At 40.0% G+C, this 23912-nt stretch overlaps 1 protein-coding gene across 3 annotated transcripts in view; it reads right to left on the reverse strand.

The window, feature by feature from the left end:
* The window catches only part of LOC105196367 (tyrosine-protein kinase Drl), a 76126-nt gene that overhangs the window by 48212 nt on the left and 4002 nt on the right, over positions 1-23912 (reverse strand). For 2 of the 3 annotated variants that reach the window (XM_026132721.2, XM_011162287.3), the window contains exon 1: positions 20310-20936. The exons of the other annotated variant lie outside the window; for it this stretch is intronic. Coding sequence is in view for 1 of the 2 variants with exons in the window: in XM_011162287.3 (XP_011160589.1) it covers positions 20310-20436 (127 nt within the window). In the remaining variant the exon portion in view is untranslated. Of the gene's footprint in view, positions 1-20309; positions 20937-23912 lie in introns of those variants that run through there. 3 annotated transcript variants of the gene reach the window in all.

The following is a 23912-nucleotide window of genomic DNA, read 5'->3' on the forward strand; positions in this document are numbered from 1 at the left end:
AAGTTAAAATATACAACGCTCTGCAACTATTTCTATTTAAATTTAAATTGTTACTCGGTAACTTTCGTCGAGAAATATTTTTACTGCTATTTCTACACGGTGCTGTTTTCAGACATCCTTACATAACGCATTGTACACCGGGAGCCGGGAAAGTTCTAACTGCAATAGCAAATGGGAACCACTCTGACTCTAAATGGTCTGACTCTGCAGAGAGTTCTACTACTGCTTTTGTGCTCTCAACTCTTTGACAACTAAAAGAGTATAACATTTAATTTCTTCATCGTGCCTAATCATATTTTTATTCACTTTTTAAAAATATATTAAACATTACAAATTATAAAGCTTTTATAAATATCATTTTTACGATATTTCGAAATTTGTTGAAGACGAAACTTGTCTGCAATCACTAGACGTTTAATTATATAAACGTATAGAATTTTATTATTTATTTGCGTAGAGATTCATGTAATTCGTTCGTTGTAAAATAAGATCTCAATGAAATTGAAAGTTTAAAATTCTCAAGAATGTCTTTTCGCTTTGAAGAATAATTTATTTATAATCAAAGATTATTTATTCTTTGCGCTAAGCACAAAATATTCTTAGATTAAAGCATTTATGTATTTCTTTAAAAATATTTTTTTTTTTTGTGTGTCGTACAATCTATATTCTTGCGAGCAAGAGGCGAATGCCTGTGATACGGTTTAGCGACAGCTTAGCGTTTCGTGAATATACGTATATACATTGAAATGCTGGTAGTCGAAGTTTAAGGCGGCGTCGGGCAGACTCGGGGGTAAGCGTAGTAAGAAGATTAAGTAACTTTCTACTTCGTGCCCCGGGTCTTACGGAGGAAAGACTAACACCCGGCAGAGAAACTGATAATGACAGTCGGCCGTGTATTAAGCGAAACATCCGCGAAATCGAATTAATCCCTCTGTACTCCATTTTATTATCAGACGTTAATCCCGGCTAAAGTGGAGAGTCGTGTCTGACTAAGTAAACGCGTTACCACTTGCACTTTAAGACGCCCTAAAACTCGTCGCACAAATGTCACTGCCTAATGGTATCGTGTTACGCGCATTCTGCATTTGTACATTTTCTTCTTTAAAGAGGAGATGTGTTCAATAGGATCGTCATATTCTACATTTTTTCCAAGTTGCACGAGATGATAAAACTATGTATTTTTTGTTCGCGTAATTAAGAAAAATATATTCTTCTGAAATTGAAAATTAAAATGACTCGCGATTTATATCGAATTTATGTGTCAAATTAATAATAGCACGAGTCAATTAAGAAGACCTTTCCGTGGATATAGAGGTATGATTTATCATATAAATGCGGTACTTTGGAACGCAGACGCGCGTTGATCTCTCAACGACATCAAAATTCTCCCTTGATTCATCGTAAAAATGATGCAGACGACTTCACTAATGGCGACCCTTTTCATTACGAACGCCAGTGAACGATTAGCTCTCAGTTCCAGCCAATTAAATTGCTCGCTCGCGAAATGGTCGCGCGCAGCCAGCCGGAAAATCGCCAACTTCCGATGGACGCGAATCTTTATTACCAGCTCCCTTTCCCCGTTACCTCCGTGTAACGTAACGCGTCGCGAGATAGGTGGGATGCAAAGTTGTCGAGGATATTTATACGTCGGTTTATCAGTCGCAGCTATCCGGGGCCGTACCCGCGGGAATGCCGCACACGTAAAACGGGAACGGCTTCGGGATATAGCCGAAGAAACGAGAGCGAACGGCGGGGGGCACGAGCGTGCCGAGAAAAGCGTATATTCTCCCTCTCGCGCGCTCGCGCGCGGATCCTGCGCCTCCGTCGTGAGAGACTCGGAGTGTGTTGGTGTGTTGGAAAGCCGGGAGAAAATATTTCACAAGAAGATAAATCTTAGACGATCCCACGAGAAACGAGCACGCGCAACTAACTCAGGTGGATTAAGTTCCGCGATATCGCCCGGGGGTTTCGAGTGGGCAACAAATGGACATAATCAGGTTGTGCGCCGCGTGCTATGGCACAGCCGTTGCATTACGTCGCCGGGATTACGTGGGGACTGCCTGCGTAGAGCGACCCGCGTACGATGCCCGCACGACCGCCGCCGTAGATTTCATTTCACGGCGTCCCGCATCTTCGTTTCGACGTACATTAAAGTTCGGAACGGCGAAAAGTTAGCGGGGCGCGAGAGCGAACGTGTAATTGCACCGAGCTCCGCGCGCGTGGTTTCGCTGCAACATCATATACGTCTATAGCTTAAATTGGTGCCGCACTTACGAACTCTGCTTTACGCGCACGAAAGGATGAGATCCAAGTAATATGTTAAGTGCATATCTCCCTCCCCTCCCCTCCAGAAATGCAGTATATGGTAAGAAAGCAGCTTTTGCCAAAGTATTTGAAAATTTAACTAAATATAGATGATTGAAAAATCATTTTAATGACCATCGAAATAATTATGAGGAATGTTCAAGCATTAGGAGCAATAAAAATTGCATTCCAGCAACTATCTAAAGTATTTTCAGAGATTCGTATCCAACTAAAATTTTTAGATACTTTAGCGAAACCGTTCTTTCCGTGTACTTACTCAAAATGTGTGCATAGTCTGATTTTAACAAACAAGAAGAAGCGCAACATTATTCTCGACATTTTCCGAATTTTTGACATTAAATATCTATCGCGCTAGTAAAGCTCTTCGCGAAAAGAATTCCTTTTATTCTGCTTAAAACTTCTTGAGAAATATGTGTAAGATGTTACTTATTGCTTTCTCACACACTTAATTCCGCTGGAGATATATTCATAGAGCTGTCACGCGTCGCATTTCTTGCACGGCAATCTTTCTTCAGTCTTTTACATATCTTCAAGAAGTACCTGCGTATAAAAGTTTCCTATCTTTCAAGGCATGGAAATTCCGTGAGGCGGACTTGAACGATGTAGCGTGCAGACATGCGAGCGCGCGTGCAAATATCATTTATTTTATCTTTTATTACATAGTTTGTCCTTTCATATGATAAAATCGCGGTTGAATCCATCAAATCACGTGACGTATCTCCCACATGCAACCGCGTAAGATCACGGCGGGTCATAGGGCGATCTATCAATTTGCCGTCGAGACCACGGAAGGAAGAATTTAGGAAGAAGGGCCGGTTCTGCTGTCTTATCCCGTGGGAGACGGCTCTCCGTTGAATGAGAGCACGGGTACATGGAAGATAGTTTATGGATGCTTCTTCAGAAGTGAAGCTTCATCTACGGGCTTTCCGCTTCGATGGTGCTAAGTAGAATATCGTGTTTGGCATATGAACGACTATCTTGGGTCATTAAAGGGGAATGTGATTTTACTTATTGCAATGTTTTACCCTCGGCTGTCTCTAAGCGAAAAACCACCGTCTCTAAGGATTACAAGTATCTTGTTGAAAATTTCGGTTGCCAGATAATTGATCGCGTTTACGGACGAACGATCCATTAATTTTTCCTTAATTAAATGCATCAGAAATATTCCTAAAGACTTATTATTCAAAATTAAATACACATGTGTGCCACTTCGGGGCCGAAAGTCTCATTCTAGAAGCATATATATCGTGCCAGGAAAATTGAATTAGCATAGGGATTGACGTTGTGTATCACAGACTGATGCGACGCCAAATTGAATTTGAAATGAACGCGCGCGAGTAACTGCATTTCGTGCGATCCTCTGTCAATAACGTAAACGGTTTGCAAAGTTTAAATTTTAGAGATCACGCCCGGAATAATGCATACAGGGTGCTCCAGAACTCGGCGAGTTTTTCAATTTTAATGTCGAATTCTCTGACGCAAATTTGAAATCAAGTTTTACTTGGTGAAAATGTCAAGAGAAATCATTATTTCGCAATTTTTTAATCTTCATATTTTTGTAACTAAATTTCAAATCGAGTTTTTATTAAAATACAGTTCACTTGGAATTAAAAGAATATGATTCCGTTGCTTATTTATCTCCCTTCAATTGCAAAAATTCCTTTTTAATTGTATCTATCCCCTTAATAATGTATAAGTACGACGTCTAAAGATAAAAGATTTACATTAATTGGTAAAAAAAATATATTTATACACCCTTTAGAATGTTGATGGGATTTTATACGAGTTTTTTTAAATTTATTAAATAATATTAAAAACAAAGCAAATTAATTTGTTTTGTTATCTTTTGTCTTCACATGAAACTAACAAGTCTAATTTATTAGCATGGTACCATGTTCCAGCATATGGTTCTGGGATCGTTCGCTTCTAAGTCGCGACAATCCATTAACATTGCACACCGCGCAATTTGTATTCCTAACTGCCGGGCTAAGCGACGAGGAGCACGGATGTTCTTCAAGTGGATATTCCAGGCGCTCAGAAGGGAAGACACGCGAGGGTTCGATCAGGGTCAGGAGCCAAGGTAAACACATTAAGGATACAACATCCTGCAGGAAACACATCCTCCGCCGATAGGGGAACTCTGTCTGCGTCGCATGGCTGACTACGACGGAAATTCGAACGTCTCGCGGATCGCCGGAGATGGAAAAAGTCGCGTGGGGGGTCGGTATCCCCTGGAAACTAATCTCCTGCGCTCGGATCTTGTTTCCCCCGATCGCCGTTTCCACCCGTTTACCCCTTCGTCAGTAACGAGCGCGCGAGCCTTTTCATCGAACGATGTCGTGTCCACGAGTATTCGTGTTTCGGATACTCGATTCACCCTTCGTTTAACTTTGCCAGCTCTATCGCGGATTTGTTGATTTTTCTTTTTTTTTTTTCATTTGCGTTACTCTCGCGACACTTCGCCAAAAGATTGATTGTTGGTAACAAGATACCAACTTGTAAAGACTGACTCTACTTGTCACATAATTCTAATGCAATGTCTTTTTGATTTATGCGATACATTAACGTGGAAAACATTTATTCGGATTGAAAAAAGTTGCGTACTTTTCCTATCGTGCCCAGTATCTGACAAATGCATTCGTCCGTCGCCGCGTCGTATAAGAATTAGTTCCGTTATCGTGTCTATGGTTTTTCACGCGTGACGGATTGCAAATGTTGGAACTCTAATGATTGAAAGAGTCGCGAGGCACAATCGATATCCCGGTGCATCGAACCGAGCGCGATGCGGCACCTTCGCCACGACCTTGAACAGTTTCCACGATTCATTTTATCTGAGTCATTTATCGCGAGATCCGCGCCTTGCGAGCGTGTGCGTCGGCGCCGGATGGAATTCCGTAGGAGTCATTTATTGTTCCCGGGGCGCGCGCGTAGAGTGCGCGGCGTCACGTCGACTAGTCGAATTTGCAATAAAGAAGATAGATGCGATGGAAGGAATATCGCCAGAAGCTAATCTTTTACTCTTCCACTTCGCTCGGTCTTCCTCCCTCATTCGTTATTCATTAGAGTCCACCTTGTTTCACCGGCAAAGCGATACGATACGAGCTGCATTTCGCTGCGAGAGACTTGACGACGTACGAGGGGTTGGAAGCATAAGTAACATGAATTTACTTTTGCTGTCCCCTTTTACGATAGAAAGATATAAAAAATGTATTATGCCTTTTCCCCACATGAAAAATAATGTTTCGTAATGTTTCATCAGATTTTTCTTAATAACTCCATTTACGTGAATTATACCTTCCACCCTTTTTCGCGTTTCCTGGTTTTTCTTACAGCAGAACTTGTTTTGATTTCGAGCGCCAAAGGAGCGCACTGACCACTATTTTATCTAGGTTCAAAGTGACAAATTTTTCAGGTGTCTATTTGTACACTTTGCGCCGTACCGAGTGAAAAGAGATGCCGTGGAGAAGCGAGAAGCATGGGTCGTTAGAGCAAGCTGGCGTCACTTTTCGCAAATTATCTCGACGAAAGTCCAAACCAACTCCCGCCTTTCTCTCTCTCTCTCTCTCTCTGCTCGCGAGTTTTCTCTGAAAATTATCTACATGAAAATTATCTACATTCGTTCAACGGCACAGAGTCTCATCTCTTGAAAACCTCTCCCCATTTTATTGCCGGCTTTCTCTTCGCTCGGTTCGTTTCTAGTTTTCGACGTCTTGTCCGAGGTTTCGTCGGATAGTTGGCGTAAAAGAGCCGAGGGCGAATGCCGCGGAAAATCAACGGCGGAGCACCAAAGAGGGGGGGAGAGAGGGGAAAAAAGAAGGGAAACGAAAGGAAAATGGAACGAGGAAAAACAAGAAGTAACGGGAGAAAGACAAAGGGGAAGGAGCAAAAAGAAGCGGACGAGTCTTTCGGGACGGTTGTTCCTCGAAGTTGGTCGCGAAAGAGCGTCGCGTCCTCGTCTAGTTGAACGGGATGTTTGTCTTTAATTAAAATCAGTCGCAACTCGCCTGTTCCACGAAAATTTGCCGTTGCTTTTCCCCTATCGCACGCTCGGTTTGTCTCCCTCCCCTCGTCGGTCGCTCGTCGCTTTGTCGGGCAGAATTCTTAATATTCAATTATACCCCCGTGCTTTTAATTAGTCGCGCATGGCCCCTCGGGCACGATTGTCGGCGAGTGGTAATCGTTCGAGCCAATAAATTTGTTGTTTCAGGTAGATTGAAACATTTATTAAATATTGATCCGGCATCATGAGAACGACGTTGAATATTACACGATCTGCTATCCCCTCCTATCCCGTTACTCAATTACTGAATTTCGTTAATTTCGGAACGGCGGCATTAGCGACATGGCTAACGAATCGGCGCGCGGTTTGTGTCAACGGTTCGTAGGGCACGTAAGCAATATTTGGATTTCGCTCCAAGTCGCAAAGTCCGCACGTGGATAAGCCATTCCTATTGCAATTGACGAGCTGACGCAAATTTAACTTTCATCCGTCGCAAATTCCTTGTGCAATGAGCTCCTCTCCAACTCTGAATCTCACCGTCTTGCTCTATTCATTTTACGACCGTAGATCTGCTTGCGCAGCCACGTTAATTTGCGTTATGTTTACGTTAGCTACCTAGATCTGTTCCCCTGCTAATTTACGTTACATTGATATTAACTGTCTGAAAGAAACAGAGAAAATAGAATTTGTCAACGAGAAGAAAAAAAGAAAAGAAAGAATCGATTAAACATCTGTGTTGATGACTTATGATTACTGTAAAATTCTATTCATTCAATTGTTGAAGTTTTAAAATTTTTAAAGATTTAAATTTTTGCAAATATACTATAAAGTATGTACACGTCGATGTAAAAGAATAAACACGCAGATCGCTGTTGTCAAAAGAATGACGTAGAAAACATAATGTAAAAACTTGAAAAAATTAGATCATCTAAAAATTCCTCACTTTTTTCATAACAAACCCGACGAAATTCTTCTAGCGCGTTATTCTTTTAACAATTTAACGTGGCTCCATGATAAAACCTTCCTGTTTCCTCGACGACAATAAATAGTTGAAGCTATAAACAAACGGAAGGTGGCTGCTGCCGTGAAAAACTGTGCTCGCGAGAGGCGACGATGGCAACCGAGGGATGAATGCGAAAAAGGGGCCACCGCGATGCAAGCTTTCATTACATCGAGACTGCAGCTGTACGGAAAAAAAGGCCATTTTATTCACCTCTTTGTTGCGGAAGTATTTTAGCGCTAAACCAAGTTGGACGCTATTCACGAATTATTCGCTACACGGATTTCTCTTGGAAAAAAAGCGCATTCAATATAAACTGCACGATTGCAGTGGCGTTCGTGCATCGATTGTCATTGTTTGACAGTACGTGATGTATCCCTGGTAAAAGCCCGAAGCGGACTCGACACATTGTTGAATGCAACCTATATTTAATTGATCCAGATAACAGATTTTGCTGATCGAACAATAAAATGTACGTATCGATTTTAACAATTAAAACCGACTCTGACACTAGTCTCTAAATATTACTCCAAGAAAACTAATATGTAACGATATTTTTTGTTTTAACTTCGGTTGAAATCGCAAAAGAAAATTATTAAATGTCGAGAAGATGCAATTGAGTCTAACGTGTTCCAATCTAACGAAACAAAACAGTCGTCGCGACACTTGCGGTTAAATCGATATCGATAACGTGCCGATACTGAAACCCGTGACGATTCATTAGAACGATCGCTGGTAACGAGGTGGACAATGATCCAAGAAGAAAAGAAATAATGGCGCATTTGTTCAAATAAAGCGAACGCGCGAAGCGTAATTAGCGACAATTATCGCGAGAAATAACGTCGATGAGATACAAACGCGCCGACAGTTCGTTAATGAAGGTAATACCGGCGATACATCAATTTAATCGAACATACGTTAAGTGTTCCATTAAATTTTACAAACACGTAGTACATTTGATGCTAGTAAACTCGATTTAATTGAGCCAAATTAGGATAGCACAATACAGCGCGGAAATTATAAAATCTATGTAATTTTAATAATTACTTCTGAAAGGCGATACTTTTATATCGATTTAAATATATTAAATTAATAACTACATTTACTATTCACTTTTATGTCAATTTCCCTTTTTTCAATAATTCAGAAAAGAGAATTAATTCTTACAGACTCGAAAATAATTGATCAAAAACTTTCCGTTAATAAGTAATAAATCAATTTATTACTTAGCACCAATACCACGATATCTTAAAGGACGTATTATCCTTCACATCGTATCTCATCAGTCACTACAGATATCTGATAACGCGCCGATTAATTAACGCATTCCTCTAAGTAGCGAGCAAATTAATAAACTAGATTGCTAATGCTATCCCGGCGTTATTGCGAAAGCAGTCAATCTCTCTAACTCGCCTACCCATCAGACATTTTATCAGCGATCGTTAATCGCCCTCGAGTGACGGTACTTCCTCTCCGTGCTTTCCTTTCACGCCCTTACCCAGCCCCTGTCACCCTTCTCCTGTCTGCCTTGGATGACGCTCCTCGGAATGCACATTCATTGCAGGATTTAACAGGTCTGAAATTTGATTACTTTCCCTACGACATTCTACTTTACAATCGGCTGGCCATCTCCACGAGTTTGCATAATTTGCAGGGAGGCATGCATGGGACATACAGCTCCAAGTTCACCGAATCTGTTTTCGTACGTGTAAATTCCTTTCAAAATTGAGATCAATTTTCTTTAACAAAAATAGAATGCAAGATAATACAATTGAAAACAGCGAATTTTCATTAGCTAAATCCTGGATACAAATATCTTAAAGAGTTTCCATCTTCGTGAGGTGACATAATTCCTCGATTGAAATGATAGTAAATAAATAAACATTTCTATAACTGTTTGCGGATTGATAAAAATTGCAGAAAAATATTTCAATTTTTGAAAGAAAGCCCGATCCAAAATTGGACGGACTTTTTAAATAAGAAGAGCAAACCTGGATTGAAGAATTAGCTTGCAAGAAATGGCTCTCGGTTCGCGAAGGCTATGAGAAAGCAAATCCTTTCTCGTGACTCATTCTTTACTTTCCTTTCTTGTAAAAAATAAAAGCCGCAGCCTGAAGAGAAACACAGGGTAAAAACCAGGCAGCGGTGCATATGTATAATGCTTCCGCAGAAGTGGTTTTGTTCGTAGGATTGGTCGATCGCTACCGCAGCTTCTCAATTAACCATCGCTGATTAAGAACTCCGCCCGACTGTTCGTGCACGAGCGATAATTAGGCGCGCTCAGCTATCCGGAATTTTTAATTGGGGGAACATCCGACGGAAAAATTTTTGTTCTTCTCCGGCGACTGGCCGAGTGCAAGCTATAGAAAAAGAAAAACGGAAGTTCCGACGCTGCCAGAGAATGCTAATTAAATCGCCGAATGGAACGTTCTCGCAATCGTATGAAAAAGTTTGCGTCTCGTTGGCGATATTAATTTTGCGAATGAATTTCATTGTCTGAAATACAGATCAAAACGCTACGGAATTGCAATCAACGAGAAAATTGTCGCGAAACTCCTACCGCGGAAGTTTGTCTAATCAAAAGAAATTAGATAGTTTGTCTAATTGAAACAAAAGAAATCCGTCGAACGAGTAAAATAGTTATGCAATTTACGTAAGGATCACTCAACTAATCATTGAACAATCACAAATAAATAATCGAAGAAAAATATTAAAATTTTAAGACTTCAAAGTAATAAATTGCAAATTAATTTCAATTAATAAAAATTAATATTTTTAAAATTAATTTTTATACAGATTTCATTAAAATTTCATTTTTTTACTTGAAAATATAATTTAGTTGTTTTTATATGTGTATTGACTAATTCAATTTCTTTGCTTTATTTGCATATTGACTGGTGCAGTGAGCATATAAAATTACAAAATTTATATTATTTGCATATTATAATAATCAGTGTAGAAGCATTTACCTCTAAAGCCATTTATTATTGAGAATAACGTCAATAATTGAGTTACCTAGATTGATTTTTAGAATTTGTCTCTTCATCTTTATTTATATATTAAACACATTTGCTGCCTATTATGTCAAAGTGAATCTGTGCAATAATTATATATCTAACACGAACAACGTACAGCGCCGTGTGCCAAATTGTCGATAGTTCGCGTTATGAAGTTTCAATCCAGCATCGCTATGTCGAATCGAAAATCGATTTTGATAATGTCCCCAATGCATTGACCTGACTCTTCGAACTAACGTTCTCACTTTGTTAATAACGATAAATACCTTCTCGAAATTAACCAGATAGTTTCAAACGAGGTTACATTGTACGCAAGAGAGTCATCGTCATATATATTTATTCCTTTGGAAACATGTGAATGTATATTCCTAAATTCACATAATTATACTTTATATGTGTACTCAATATTCTTTCAAACTTTTAAATCTTTTAATATATTTGCATTTAATGCTTAAAATAAATTAGTAACTTTTTGACATTTGTATACTTTTTAAATAAAATTAAAAAAATACTATTATTTGTTATATCTGAAACAAAGAATATTTAAATGTAAAAAACCTGATACTGTTACATTATTCTGTTTTGCAATTTTAATAATACAAGTTCTTTCATAAGATTTAATTTTTCTCAATTTTATTTCTCAGACACAAGAATTGCAAGAATATATTATAATTTTCATAGAAGACGTTACTTTTACAGAGATGTCGACCTTTTCACGTTTTGTACTACTTGCACACGACGATGTGCCGATATACTCTGCTATTTCCATAAATCCGACGAATAACCGTCCTTTAATATTTAAGTTCTGACAATACATGCCTATAGTTATATTGCTTATCGAAGCTATTCATAGTGAATTCCATTTTATCAGCTCACTCAAAGCTCATATCAAAATTACATGTTTGCTTTACATACGACTGTAAAGCTAATGAGCGTGCTCCATCTATCTATTGCAAAAATAAGTATAAATTTTCTAACATAAACTTTTTTAGTATATGTAATATTTTTTAATTTATTGTAAAAAATAAAACTATTGAGAAAATGTAAAAATAGTACACGCTCTCTCTCTCTCTCTCTCTCTCTTTCACTTTGTTTAAAAATATTAATATTCATAAAGGTGAGTATACAACTTTTTACACGCATACTATTTTTCATAAATATAACTCTGTCAAAAAAAAACAAGATTTCTAATTTTATTTGTATGAGGCGCGATGTTCATTTTTCATATTTTATTTCTGTCGATTTAAATGTTGTCACATTTCCCATTCTTGATATCTCATGATGTCTGGCGACTAATTGTCAATTAGGATAATTGATCACGATGGAATGCACGCTCATTAGAATGCGAATGCGTAGCAACATTGTGGGCCCCAATCACACGTTGAATATTCATTTGGTGTGCAATCGATATTAATTCTTCCACAGTACCTGTGGTTTTTATCAGCATACGCATTATGATTTGCAGAATAAACGAATAATGTGTGCATAAATACTCAATAAATTACAAAAACGAATAAATAATACTTTCATAACGTAAAATTCAAACTGTGATTCGAGTTTTACCGAAGAGCCGATTTTTCAGCCAACTTGCATTACATCATTCGTTTTGTTTCATTCTTTAATTTTTGAACGTTATCGTCCTCTATACGAGAACTTTGAAACATACATACAGAGTAAAGAGAATATACAGCGAAGATTTACTCTTGCATGTTTAATGCTCGTTTAAATCATACCCCAGTAAAACATCGAAAAGCCGACCGATATCGTTTGATTTACAAGTGGAGCGAACGATACGATATTATCTACGCGGAGACCGAGGGGCACGTGAAAAGAATAAAACGCAGAGGGGATTGGACATCGCGACGTAGAGGACAGGGATGTAAAAAATGTTCGGAAATCACGAGCAATTTCCATTGGTCGCGGCGGAACGGCACTATCGCACCTGCAGCAAGATCTCATGCGGTGATAGGTTTCGACAGGTACTGCAGGTATACGAAATATATGCGGCCGCAGAAAGCGGCGGCAGACGGCCGCCCCGACGATTTTCTGCGCATTTTCATTTGCGCTACCATGGAAAGTCTCTTTCGCAGCCCCTGTGCACTTTTTCCTCCGCTTTTGCTTCTCGCCGCTCTCGCTTCTCGCCGCTCTCGCTTCGGCCTTTTCTCCTCCTCCTCTATCCGCGCTCTCTAACGAGCACATAATGTTACGAACAACGAATTCGCGTCGCAACAATTTCGCAGAATCGAACGATGAATTCATTTTGAAAAAAATAAAAATAGATGACTTGAAAAACGCGCGTACACGCGCGACACGACGGACGTACACATCCCGGCATTTTACTTCGTAAATTTGTTCCTGTCGAAATGCTCGTGTATACGTCATCCGATTAAATGAAGGAATTAAATGACGCCAAATTTATAGTATGGGCGGCGCATGACAGCGATATACAGCGTCACGCTTTTTGTTACATTATCGATCCCATCAATCGACGTGTACACGTCCGATTTGTACGTATAACGATGTTAACGCTTAACATCATAGACCGACACGTTTGTGTACGTGTTTGTGTGTGTGTGTGTGTGTGTGAGTGCATATAGAGCGTAAAAGCGCGCGTGTTCTTTATTTTTCGAATTGAATCTTTGTTTTAAGTGCATCCCCATCGTGTCGCTCGCGCGCGAGAGCATCGCGATGGAAATATTTAAAAATACTCTAACGCGCTTGAAAAAAGTAAATACAATATATGTATATCGTACACATGCGCGCAATATAAAAATATAAAGATATTTAAAAAAGGATTCTGCACTAAATAAATTGATTATAATACACCACGAAGATAAAAATAAAAATATTTGAATACATTCCGGTACACGAGTATAAAGAGCGTCGATAAAGGTAGGAGATCAAAGTATTCAAAAATATTCAAAAGCGATAGACTATATAATTAAATCGTACGACGTATCAAAAAAGCACGGTACATATATATATATATATTTTTTTTTTTACCAGATGCATTTTTACCAGCCTGAAATAACATTTCATCACTCGCGTTACATGTGCGAGGCTCGAATACACATAACGAGTTTAATGTTTGCCAATTAATACGAACGGATTTGACCCTAGCTGCACGTACAAATATGTTTAACCATGTATGCGCGGATATCGACGTACGAGCGAAGCGGTACTAATGTGCAAGTGCCAGGGCGAATACACGTGTAGCCAACACCTCTACCTACACTATTTGCACTGTCCCTACGAATATCCTATGAGACCACTTCGTACGTGATGCATGCACGATGCATTTGACACGTACCATACGTCACGTACGGAACGATGAGTTCTCGAATCAATAGAAGTCTTTCAAGCATCCGATGGAAAAAAGAAGATTAATAGTTGCCGGCGCAGTTGGATGGATAGGAAACAGAAATATGACGAGTAAAAAGCACACAATCGTTTACCTAGTAGTGAGGGAAAAAAATGTAAAAATACGACGAGTTGAATTATACGTTTCGAATATAGATTCACATTTATATTGCGCGAGCATTTCAATAAGAATTGTGTTTTTATTCCATTTCTTAGGTATAACATCTCGAAAGTTATAATTTTATTTTTTAAGTAAAATAGAAAATCCTTCAGAGTTAATCGATATCTACAATTAATCATTTATTTGTATATTTTAAAAATTAGAATTGCCATAATTTAACTCTGTGTCTTCTTGTTCTTAGACAGTTTATTAGATTTATCCTAGAAAATCAATATACAAAGTGTATACAAACACATCTGTGAGATGTACACATAATATGTGTGTGTGTGTGTGTGTGTGTGTGTGTGTGTGTGTGTGTGTGTGTGTGTGTATAAAATGTAAAATGCAATATGCTTTAGCTATACATCAATGGCGCGTCGGAGAATAAATTTTCGTCGGCGTATCTTCGCGCGTTTGCGTAAATCACACGTGTCTACCACGGGCGAGACGCGTGTAAATATGTACGAAATCGTGGATATGGAGAGGCATGCATATCGCGAACGTCGGCGTTTGTACGGTCATATCAATTTCCTGTGTAAGCCGGCCGGTTGGCGCGCTCGTGAATCGGATTGCAAATCAGCTGTATACTTGCTAACTGACAAATTAACTGTGATGTATATATGTGGCGTTAAATGAAACGCGCGTAGAGAAAGCTCGCGAAATGTCCGTTTCTCGAAGAATAATTGCGTCTCATAAAAATCTCTTGATTTATCTCGAAAATCGCAATCGTGCACTTATTGTATGACCGGTGTTTAAACGAAGCGATGACTCTGGCAAAATTAAATTTCTTACCGTAACGTGTATGTAGCACAATTTTCAAGAAAAATCTAACGTTTCTTCCTTTTACTTTTCTACCTACTTTTTATTTCTCTTATTATTCTTTCGTTCCGTTATATTATAAAAATGATACTTCGATACTTTATACTGCATTTTGTAGCTAAAGTAATACTTAATTTTTACTTTGTCTTTTTTGAAAACAAACGGATAAATTGCTGTCTTTATACCTTCTCGTTGATTAAGGAGAGAAAGAAAATCTTTTACCGCGAAGACACCGCATCCATCCTCATCGTCGACGTGCTTATCAGCGCAAACCCTTCCCCAATTTGTCGCGCTCACGAAAGACGGAAACGCGACGGCGTAAACGCCGTCAATTACAGGAAAGACGTATTAATTAATCTATTATCGTTGGATCAAGGGCTTTGCAGTAACGCACGGCTAAAGAGACACGGTCTGCTCCTACGGGGAACGCACACAGCGATCGTGCGAGCTGCACGTTCAGTCGCGGAACGCGCGAGTATGCGTGAATGCGAGCGCGCGGGAGGTTCGCTCGCGCGGCTATAAACCATGGGCGGTTTACGTTATCGTATGGTCGGATCTACCCGTCGGCAAACTACTGCAATTTAGGCTAGCGCCGCCGTTCCTCCACCTTGCTGCCAGCCAGCGCCCGCTTGGGGAAATTGATACGGACACTGCGTGCGCATATGTGTGATACTTTGTATCAAATAAATAATTTTTGAAAAAGAAATTATGCGATGGGACGCCAGACAATGTGCATCTAACGGAAGAAATTAGTGCTTGCGACCAGTAACTAGATATAACCGGGATAAGGAAAACCAGAAGCGAAAGAAACTACTCCAGAGTGGAAGCAATTTGTTCAACGGGCGAAAAAATTGGATGCTCTAATTCCTTCAACTTTGAAATGCCAAAATTGCGTTTAGAAGAAATTAAATTGATCATACAAATATATCCGTCATTAGTTATGGATGATTTTCTCTTTATATATATATATATGCTTTGCGTTAGAAATGTGGTCACATGTACACCATACAATTTTTTCAATAATATATTTTTAAATAAATAGAGGAGCAATTCTAAATTTGTTATAAATTCGTATAAAAAAAAATCACGCTTAACATGTACACCTAATATTGACAAAATATGAAATAATAAATTCGAGCACTTAGCAAAATGATTAACGTTAACGTTAAAAAAAATGTCACCGGCATTAGAAACGTGCGAGGTATTTCATGAATGTACATGATAACCTTTTGCGTAATGCTTTTATTTTTTTCTAATGGGTGTTCTTGCGGAATAATCGATTTTCTCGTGTCGCGCGTTTCCAGCGACGCGGCTGGAGCCTGGGGAATCGACAAGGGTCGTTTCACGAGCTAGTCCGATAGTCGACGGCAATGAACACGTTGTCGGTTGTTTGTCGGAGCGTTTCGTGGTCCAGACAGGACAAACATACGGAGACGATTGCAACGAGAGTGCATAGTGTACGTGAGTGGTATGGGTATGCGCGTGTGCGAGGGTAAATTAAAAATCAATTCTAGGACAGGGACGATTGCGAAGTTCCTGCTTATTGCGTGTAGCGTACGATTCCCGAAATCTGCATACTGTTCACAACAGACGCGAACATTGGCGCCAAATCCAATAAATGTGAAAATCTGTTAATATTTCGACTAATCTGAATTTAAAGGATCGTCTATATTTTAACGTAAATCCAGAAAATCTCTTACTATTAATCGTAATCTGTAATATCTTTCGATTTAAACTTGCTATTCATTTAATTTTTTTCACGTATATAAACGTATTGACACATTGACTTATCGTCCGATATAAAAGCCGATATAAAAGAAGTAAAAAGCACGGAAATGTATGTACGTTATTTACAAGAATTACATTGCTACCAGATAACTTCGTTGAGGAGGAAAACACGATCCTCTACACTGTTGAAGCCATGAGACCAGTTGACTAGCGCGAAGCAATTTCGGTAGTAAATCCAGGTTGCCGAGAGACAACTCCATTCGAAGAATAAGGATATTACTTCAAAGCTCAAGCTCATCCCGCGCCTTTCATCACACGGTGAGAAATCCCCTGCCCAATCAGAGCAAACCCCGTGTAAACGTTCCGAACTCGACGGCGGAAGTAAATGCTGAATCCGCACGGAGGTGTCAGGTAATAGTCGACTCGTATCCTCGTCCTCGCAAAGGACGAGGGTGTGCGCGCGGAGGTGGCAGAAAGCGTTTTCTCTCTTTCCTTCCCCGTCCCTCCGTTCTTCCTACGTAACACACCACCTTCAACCGCCTTTCTCACACACACACACACGCTCTGCCTTTCTTTCTCTCTATCTCTGTCAGCCGTTCTCTTTTTTTTTTATCTTTATTTCTTCTTTTTTCTTGCTCTCTCTTTCTTTTTTGGTACTTGCAGAGAGGAGATGCCTTTCCAACGGAACGAAGTTTTCCGGGGAAGTAAAGTCATTTCGCTCGTGCAATCTAAGTTAAGTGACTTTCGAGAACCCTGGCGACGAAACTTGCCCCACCGCTTACCTCTTCTCAGGAGCAACCCTTTCACTTTCCCATCGTTCTCACCCCCGCTCTCCACTCCTGACGGCAGAATCCGAAATGTGACGAAGATTACCCTGTATCTAGAGATCCGCGGCCGCTCGGGGCACTTGAAAAATAGACTCGTTTAGAGAATGGAGCTATCTTCCTTTTTGCTAAATTTGCGGCATACTTGATGCTACGTAAACCATAAGATAAAGCAATTAACTTTAGCCAACTACGATTATTTCACTTTTATAATTGATAGTAAAATTACGTAAACTAATAATGGTAGAGTAAAAGATTACATTCCTTTAAAAATTAAACAATATTTATACGTGTTATTAAAAAAAACTCTCCATAGCTTTTAAAGGATGAGAGAGTGAGAGAAATAAAACTATTATACACATATTTTTTTATTTTTTTTTTTTAAAGAAAAGTTGCCTCCAAAAGGTAACTTTCTGCGCTAAATAATGTTATTAAAATTAATAACTTTATGTAAATTAATATACTCAACGCTACCTGTCTTTAATCATAATAACTATCATTCCGCTTTTAGCCGCATCTATCTCTCGAGTTTATCTCAGATTCATATTCATACCGTAATTCTGGCAATATTTAGTCTGGCAACATTTCTTTGAAGATGGTCAAAGTTACCAGGAGAAACTGGACTAATCCAGTACACCAGTATATTACGAGAGACTTGAATATACCGCAAATATTTCATGTCTATCGATCTTCGATATTGTACCGCTTCTCGTACTCTTACTTCTAGCAAGTGCAATTATCACCGAACCGAACTCTGCGCCAGATATTAACAATAAAAAAAAAAGCGTTAAACTTTGCCAAGCTTTCAGTTCGCGATCGAATTTACTTCTCTCTTCTCCCCCTTTTTTTTTGCACACTCGCCGGTGCGCCATATTTCGCGATTAACGTGAAATGTACGAAAGTGCCGTAGCGCAATCTATACCGCTGCAGCACACGCATCCAGCGGAACGTGTCGGATCGCTCTGCCATTCGGAGTGTCGCGACCGCCGGGATTGCCTCGATTTTCGGAGAGTCACGAGCCGCCGGCCGCTCGTAAATACGGCGATTCTACTTTTTTCTCCGGGCCTCCACCGAACCCCCGGCCGGCCGACCGTATCGTCCTCATCGCGCCTCCGATCCGCCAATCGACCGACGTCGAGTGGAGAACGCCCGGTGGTCCACGATGGGTTGCAGTGCCGCCGCGCGCGCGGATATGAATCACGGGGCCGTAAAGTGATATCGAATGGAACGGAGACTTTTTCTCCTAGGTACGCGCGAGTATGAACCTCGGGCCCGGTATACGGCCGGCGAACATTAAAACGAGTGGCTCGTACCGCAAATTGCTGAAATGACACTCCACACGCTCGCCGTAAGTGATCCCGACGCTAATTCACTCTTTCGCCGGCCGTTCCGCGATTTCGCCGCAACTCGCGGTGCCATATAAAGTGTGGTGCCTCCCCCTGTCCCTTTCCTTCCGCCTTCCCCTGATGCCTTCCGCGATTCCAAGTTTTTCCGCTCGCGTTTGTTAAAACCGTTGCCGGACGAGTTCTCGTGAAAGAGTTTTTCCCTCGCGACGTGTTACAATCGCGTTAATTGCGCACTAGGGATGCAGAACGATGCAAACGTTAAAGAGACGGAATTAGATAAGGTACAAGGGATAACACAATCACAAATGACTCGCAATTGTAAACGTAAAAGCGCAAAGAGAATATTCCGATGCTAATTAACATTATTATGCTTATGCCGCACGTGTATGCCTTTGTTTGCTCCAAAATAAAAGAAAAGATGTTAACAATTTCTATTTATTTTAATTAAGATCTCAATTCAAATCAAAAGCTATCAATGCTTGCGTAACAAGAGCGTTAATATGTATTTTCAAAATATAATTGTTTTATATCTAATCGATAGAATTCATTATGAGATGATTCGCGAACTTTAGAAATTTTTCTCGACAAATCTAGAATTTTATTTATCTATATCGAACTTCTACAAATGAGATGTTAATTACGCAGAACATAACGTCTACGGAACGTCTCACATGTCAACTTTTTATTGTTATTAAAATTAATTCTCCCATTTTATCATTCTTCTCTTTTTTTGTTTATATTATATATTTGAAGTGATTTTTATCGTTGTTTGCGATTTCACACACAAGCATCGGTGCAACAAAATAGTAATCGTTTTGCAGATTTTGTCTATCAACTTTTTTTTCGCGCATTCGTCGGCTTTCGTTTACTTTCAGAAAACACCGCGCAATTGTAACGGTACCTGTTAACGAGTCACAGGAGGGAAAACATTCATGTTTACCGCCACGGGGAGATGTATGCGAGAATTTAGATTGAATGGAAAAAAAAGTAATGCGGGACAGGACATGACGAGCATTTTAACGTTTTTGCAACTAACGCTCACGTGAAGTTAGGACGACACAGTGTCACAAGAAAAAGATTGCTCGCAAGAAGAGAATAGATTGTTCTATTAATAAATCAAGTATAATTAAAATTAAAATCTGTAATCGATGTCGGATGAGTACACCTTCAGAGTTAACGAATGTGCTTATAATAAATTTCAAATAATTTTTCTATTTGTAATGCACATAAACTTAAATTGCAAAGGTTGTTTTCATCAAAGTAATTTTGTATTAATTAAATAAATCACATATAGGGAAAAGTATAAAACCAAATGACGCTTCAATAGTTTTTGCATCAAATACGAGTAAAATGCAAAACATTTTCCATTATATTCAAAGTTCATATTTTAATATTAATTATCAAAAAATTAAACAGACTGCTAAATTTATTTTCATTTTAACAAAAAAATTTGTATTAAAATTTTCACATCATACGCAATTGAATAGGCGACAGCAATATGAATTAAATATGAGAATGAAACTAAATTAACCTACGTGCAGACACTTCTTTTTTTTCGTATGTACTTTCAAATACACATTTTTTAAATAATTTATATTACTTTTATAAAGATTTATAGAATGAAATAAATCCTTCCTACATTGTCCCCCCGGTGACAATTTATTCAATTCCCTTTAACTATTTAATTTCCTTCCCTTATTTGCTTTATGCCAACATCAAGTTCTACGTACCTAAAAGCTTCATGACCTGAGAGTGACTGATGAATATATTAAAATAGCCATCGCTGCAGCCGATCAGAACGAAAAGAACGAAAATCTTGCGCCGCAGGAGATCGCAGGGACCACCACACCACCGCATTGTCTTACATGCTCCGTACGTGTCACGCACCTGCCTAGTCAGTTATTCAGTTTTCAACTTCAACGTCGCGTCGTCGAGAATCGCAGGAAAATCCTATCGTTCGCTTTCGCACCGACCACTCGCACGTGGTTCCATCCACGGACGTGCCCTGCCATTTCTCGCGCCACTCCTCGAGATCCGAACGAAAGTCTCTCGATTAGTCTACGCTCGCAAAGTTTCAGCGCGCTTCGTAATCATCGTAAAAGATGATCGCAGAAAAAGTTTCGTCATCCCGAGATACAGAAAAGAACGAATTTCAACGATTGTCAAAATTTTCGGTGGCTTCTTCGCGCGCGTTACTCTGTCATAAGTCGGGCATAGTCGAGCGCGTTGTCGAACGGTGAGACTATCACATGGCACTGTGATGGCGCGACGACGAGACTCAAGGGTGGCGTCCAGGCGCAAGGGAGGAGACGACGTCGCCGTCGACGACGTCGGTGCTCGACTGAACGCCGTGCGACTGAACGTCCGTCGTTTTCGACGACGAGTCCGGTCGCGCTTGCGCCTATCATGCGGCAGCCCGCCTATATCGCGACGCAGCGCGTATTATGCACGTACGTGTGACGGATTGCTGGAAAAACTGTGCGTGCGTGCGTGCGTACTGTGCGTGCGTACGCATCGCAAATCCCGGTGTAAGGTGCAAGTTACGTCGCCGAAAATAGACAGCCGGATCAACATCGTGAAAATGACGGAAGCCGCGACGGAAGGGCCGGCTGTGAAAACATCGTGGGAACACGCACGGTCGCACTAAAACACTATCCGCCCGCGCGCGTTTATTCCCCCAAGTTCATCCGGTTTTGCGCTACTACCGGAATATTGCCTCTGATTGAAAAATCGCGCAAAGGCGCGCTCGCTACTCGACAGATATCAAGGGGATGTTCAAGCGATCATCGACCATGTCCGCGCGATCCGCGCGATAACGTTTGAGCTCAAAAGCGATACTGCCGGTAATCGCTAGATATAATTTTTGCAGTTATAGACAACGTTATACTGTAATTAGCAAATGTTTGTGGTCACTGCGTATGTCCTCATGATTGGAAATAGGCCAATCATGATATTGATACGCACTATGGAAACGCTTCAATCAAGGACTTTGCACATTTATAATATGCCCGCTTTTGTCATTTGTGAATTTTCAGAGATACGGCACTAGCACATGGCGGAATGAATAATTAATCTTTTACATACCGGCCGTTTTTAAATATGCATAATATTTTTGCGCGAATAACAAAATAGATGTTTTGTAATGATCGCAATCGCCCATCTATTGTGTTTGTAGTAAATTTATTTTGCATTAAATAATTGAAACAAATTATTCTGATTTCAAATGTGTGACTGAGTAAATCTACATTTAATTGAATCATAGATATTAACTGAAAAAACACTCATTTTGCAACATCTATTTTGCTTTATGTCAATATATAAAACTGCAGTAGAAAACAGACGGGGAAATTTTCAGCTTTAAGCTGATATCTTTACGATATACGCGTTTGTGAGAACATAATTTATTCGCGAGCATTGTATGTACAATTCAGAAAAGTAAAAAAATTATCAATCCATTTTATATTAATGCCTGCAATGTGCGTTGCGCAGAAAAATCGGGAATAGAGATTTTCTTTGTGAAACGAGTAAACCTTTTGGCGACGCGAAATGAATCAGATTTACGATATAATTTCGAAATAATACCGAAAACCTTTGACACTCGCAATTCTATCGGACTCGTTATTGACGTGACGGCAACAAAGTACCGATTAACGATCACGACTCGACGCAGCGACGAAATTGACGTTCGGCGTCCAATAACATCAAAAACTTTCAATCCACTTGGAGTCATAAAATCCCACCGTAATGGTCCCGCCCGTGCTCGCGTGTTCGTATCCCCGAGGTCCTGGGGCCTCGTCAGAACGCAATATCGTCACTGACGAGTTTTAGCTCGACACACGAATGCGCGGAGGTACCGTAACGACGAAAGAAATAATTTCGCACGACCTCGCCCTCCTCGGTCCGGATCACGTCGATTCCTCTCGTGCACAGTGATCCTGGGAGAGAAGGTCGGTGGTATCGGCGCGCGATCGACGTCCGTTCACTCGCGCGCGCATTCTCCGAAAGCGTTAGAATTTAATTAAACCGGTCCCCGACTATACCCCTGTCGTGTCGCAGAGTGTCCACTTCCTTTCCACCCTCTGGCGAGTCCCGGACAATTCGCAGCCTCGGATTCACAATTTGATCTTCGTAGAGTTTAACTTCCAGAGGAGAGAGAAAGAGAGAGAGAGAGAGAGAGAGAGAGAGAGAGAGAGAGAGCCATTCTCTATCCCCATCCATTCTATCCTCCGCGATGCTCGACAAAACGGCGCTTTAATTATACCGCGGGATTAATTAACTCTCCGTCGAACTCGGCGGAACACACCCGCGGGACTCGCCCGAGCCAATCGCAAATAATTAAAGACCGTTTTTCGTTCGTTCTCCTCCACTCTTTCTTTTCGTGGAATCGCGCTTCCCTCGAGCTTACACGCAAACAGATGCTTCGCGAGTTCGCGGAGTAATCTAATATTGACGGCTCGTCGATACGATGGCATTGATGTTCGGTCAAACGAAATATCTTTAGCTACGAACGTAAAAAAAATGTTGCACAGGAAGCAATGATATCGCAACATGGAAATATCATAATTTATGAATTTTTGTTTTATATTTATTAAGAAAACACACACACACACACACACACACTTGTACATCTATAAAGCAGAAACAGAGAGACAGAGAGACAAAATGAGTCTCAAATTTCATAAAATTTCAACAATACAATAGAGAATAGTATCAAATCTCTACAGTTAAGGATCTCTAATTGTATCCCATTTTTCTATTTTATCTCTTTTTTTTTATAATGAAACAATAAAAGTTTTATTGGAATTTCTAGACACGGACAATTTAAAATATATTGCGCCTGGTTCATCCACCATCGATATTCGTAAATGTAATATTCTTTTGCGAATCGCATACCGTTTGATGTAATTTAATTTGTTGTCGAAAAATGCATTCTGCTTGATTACAAAAGTAATTTTACCGAAGAGAAATGTGAATCGACTCCAAACTCCTGAGAATGTAGTTTGAGCTTCCGTGCGCAGAATCACGCAAGCGTATAGCATATGTATGTGCGTATATAAATTGGACAGCACACGAACTCAATCTACACACATAGGAAAGTTACACGAATATACCTAAAGCTAAGAGTGGATCTAGCCGAATCCATTAAATATTTGAGCGAACGAAAGAGGCTAGGGAAGCAAGCTCGGTGGAGGAAGTCTCCCCTCGGCTCTTAAGACCCATATAGTAGCCCAACTCTCTCTGTATTAATATTTACATTTATATTTCTTCCTCGTCGTCCCTCTTATTTCAACTTAATGCCGCCGGGGATTTCCAGCGTTCCAGACTGAATTATT

Source organism: Solenopsis invicta, chromosome 4 (assembly GCF_016802725.1).
Source record: "Solenopsis invicta isolate M01_SB chromosome 4, UNIL_Sinv_3.0, whole genome shotgun sequence".
Taxonomy (NCBI): Eukaryota; Metazoa; Arthropoda; class Insecta; order Hymenoptera; family Formicidae; genus Solenopsis; species Solenopsis invicta.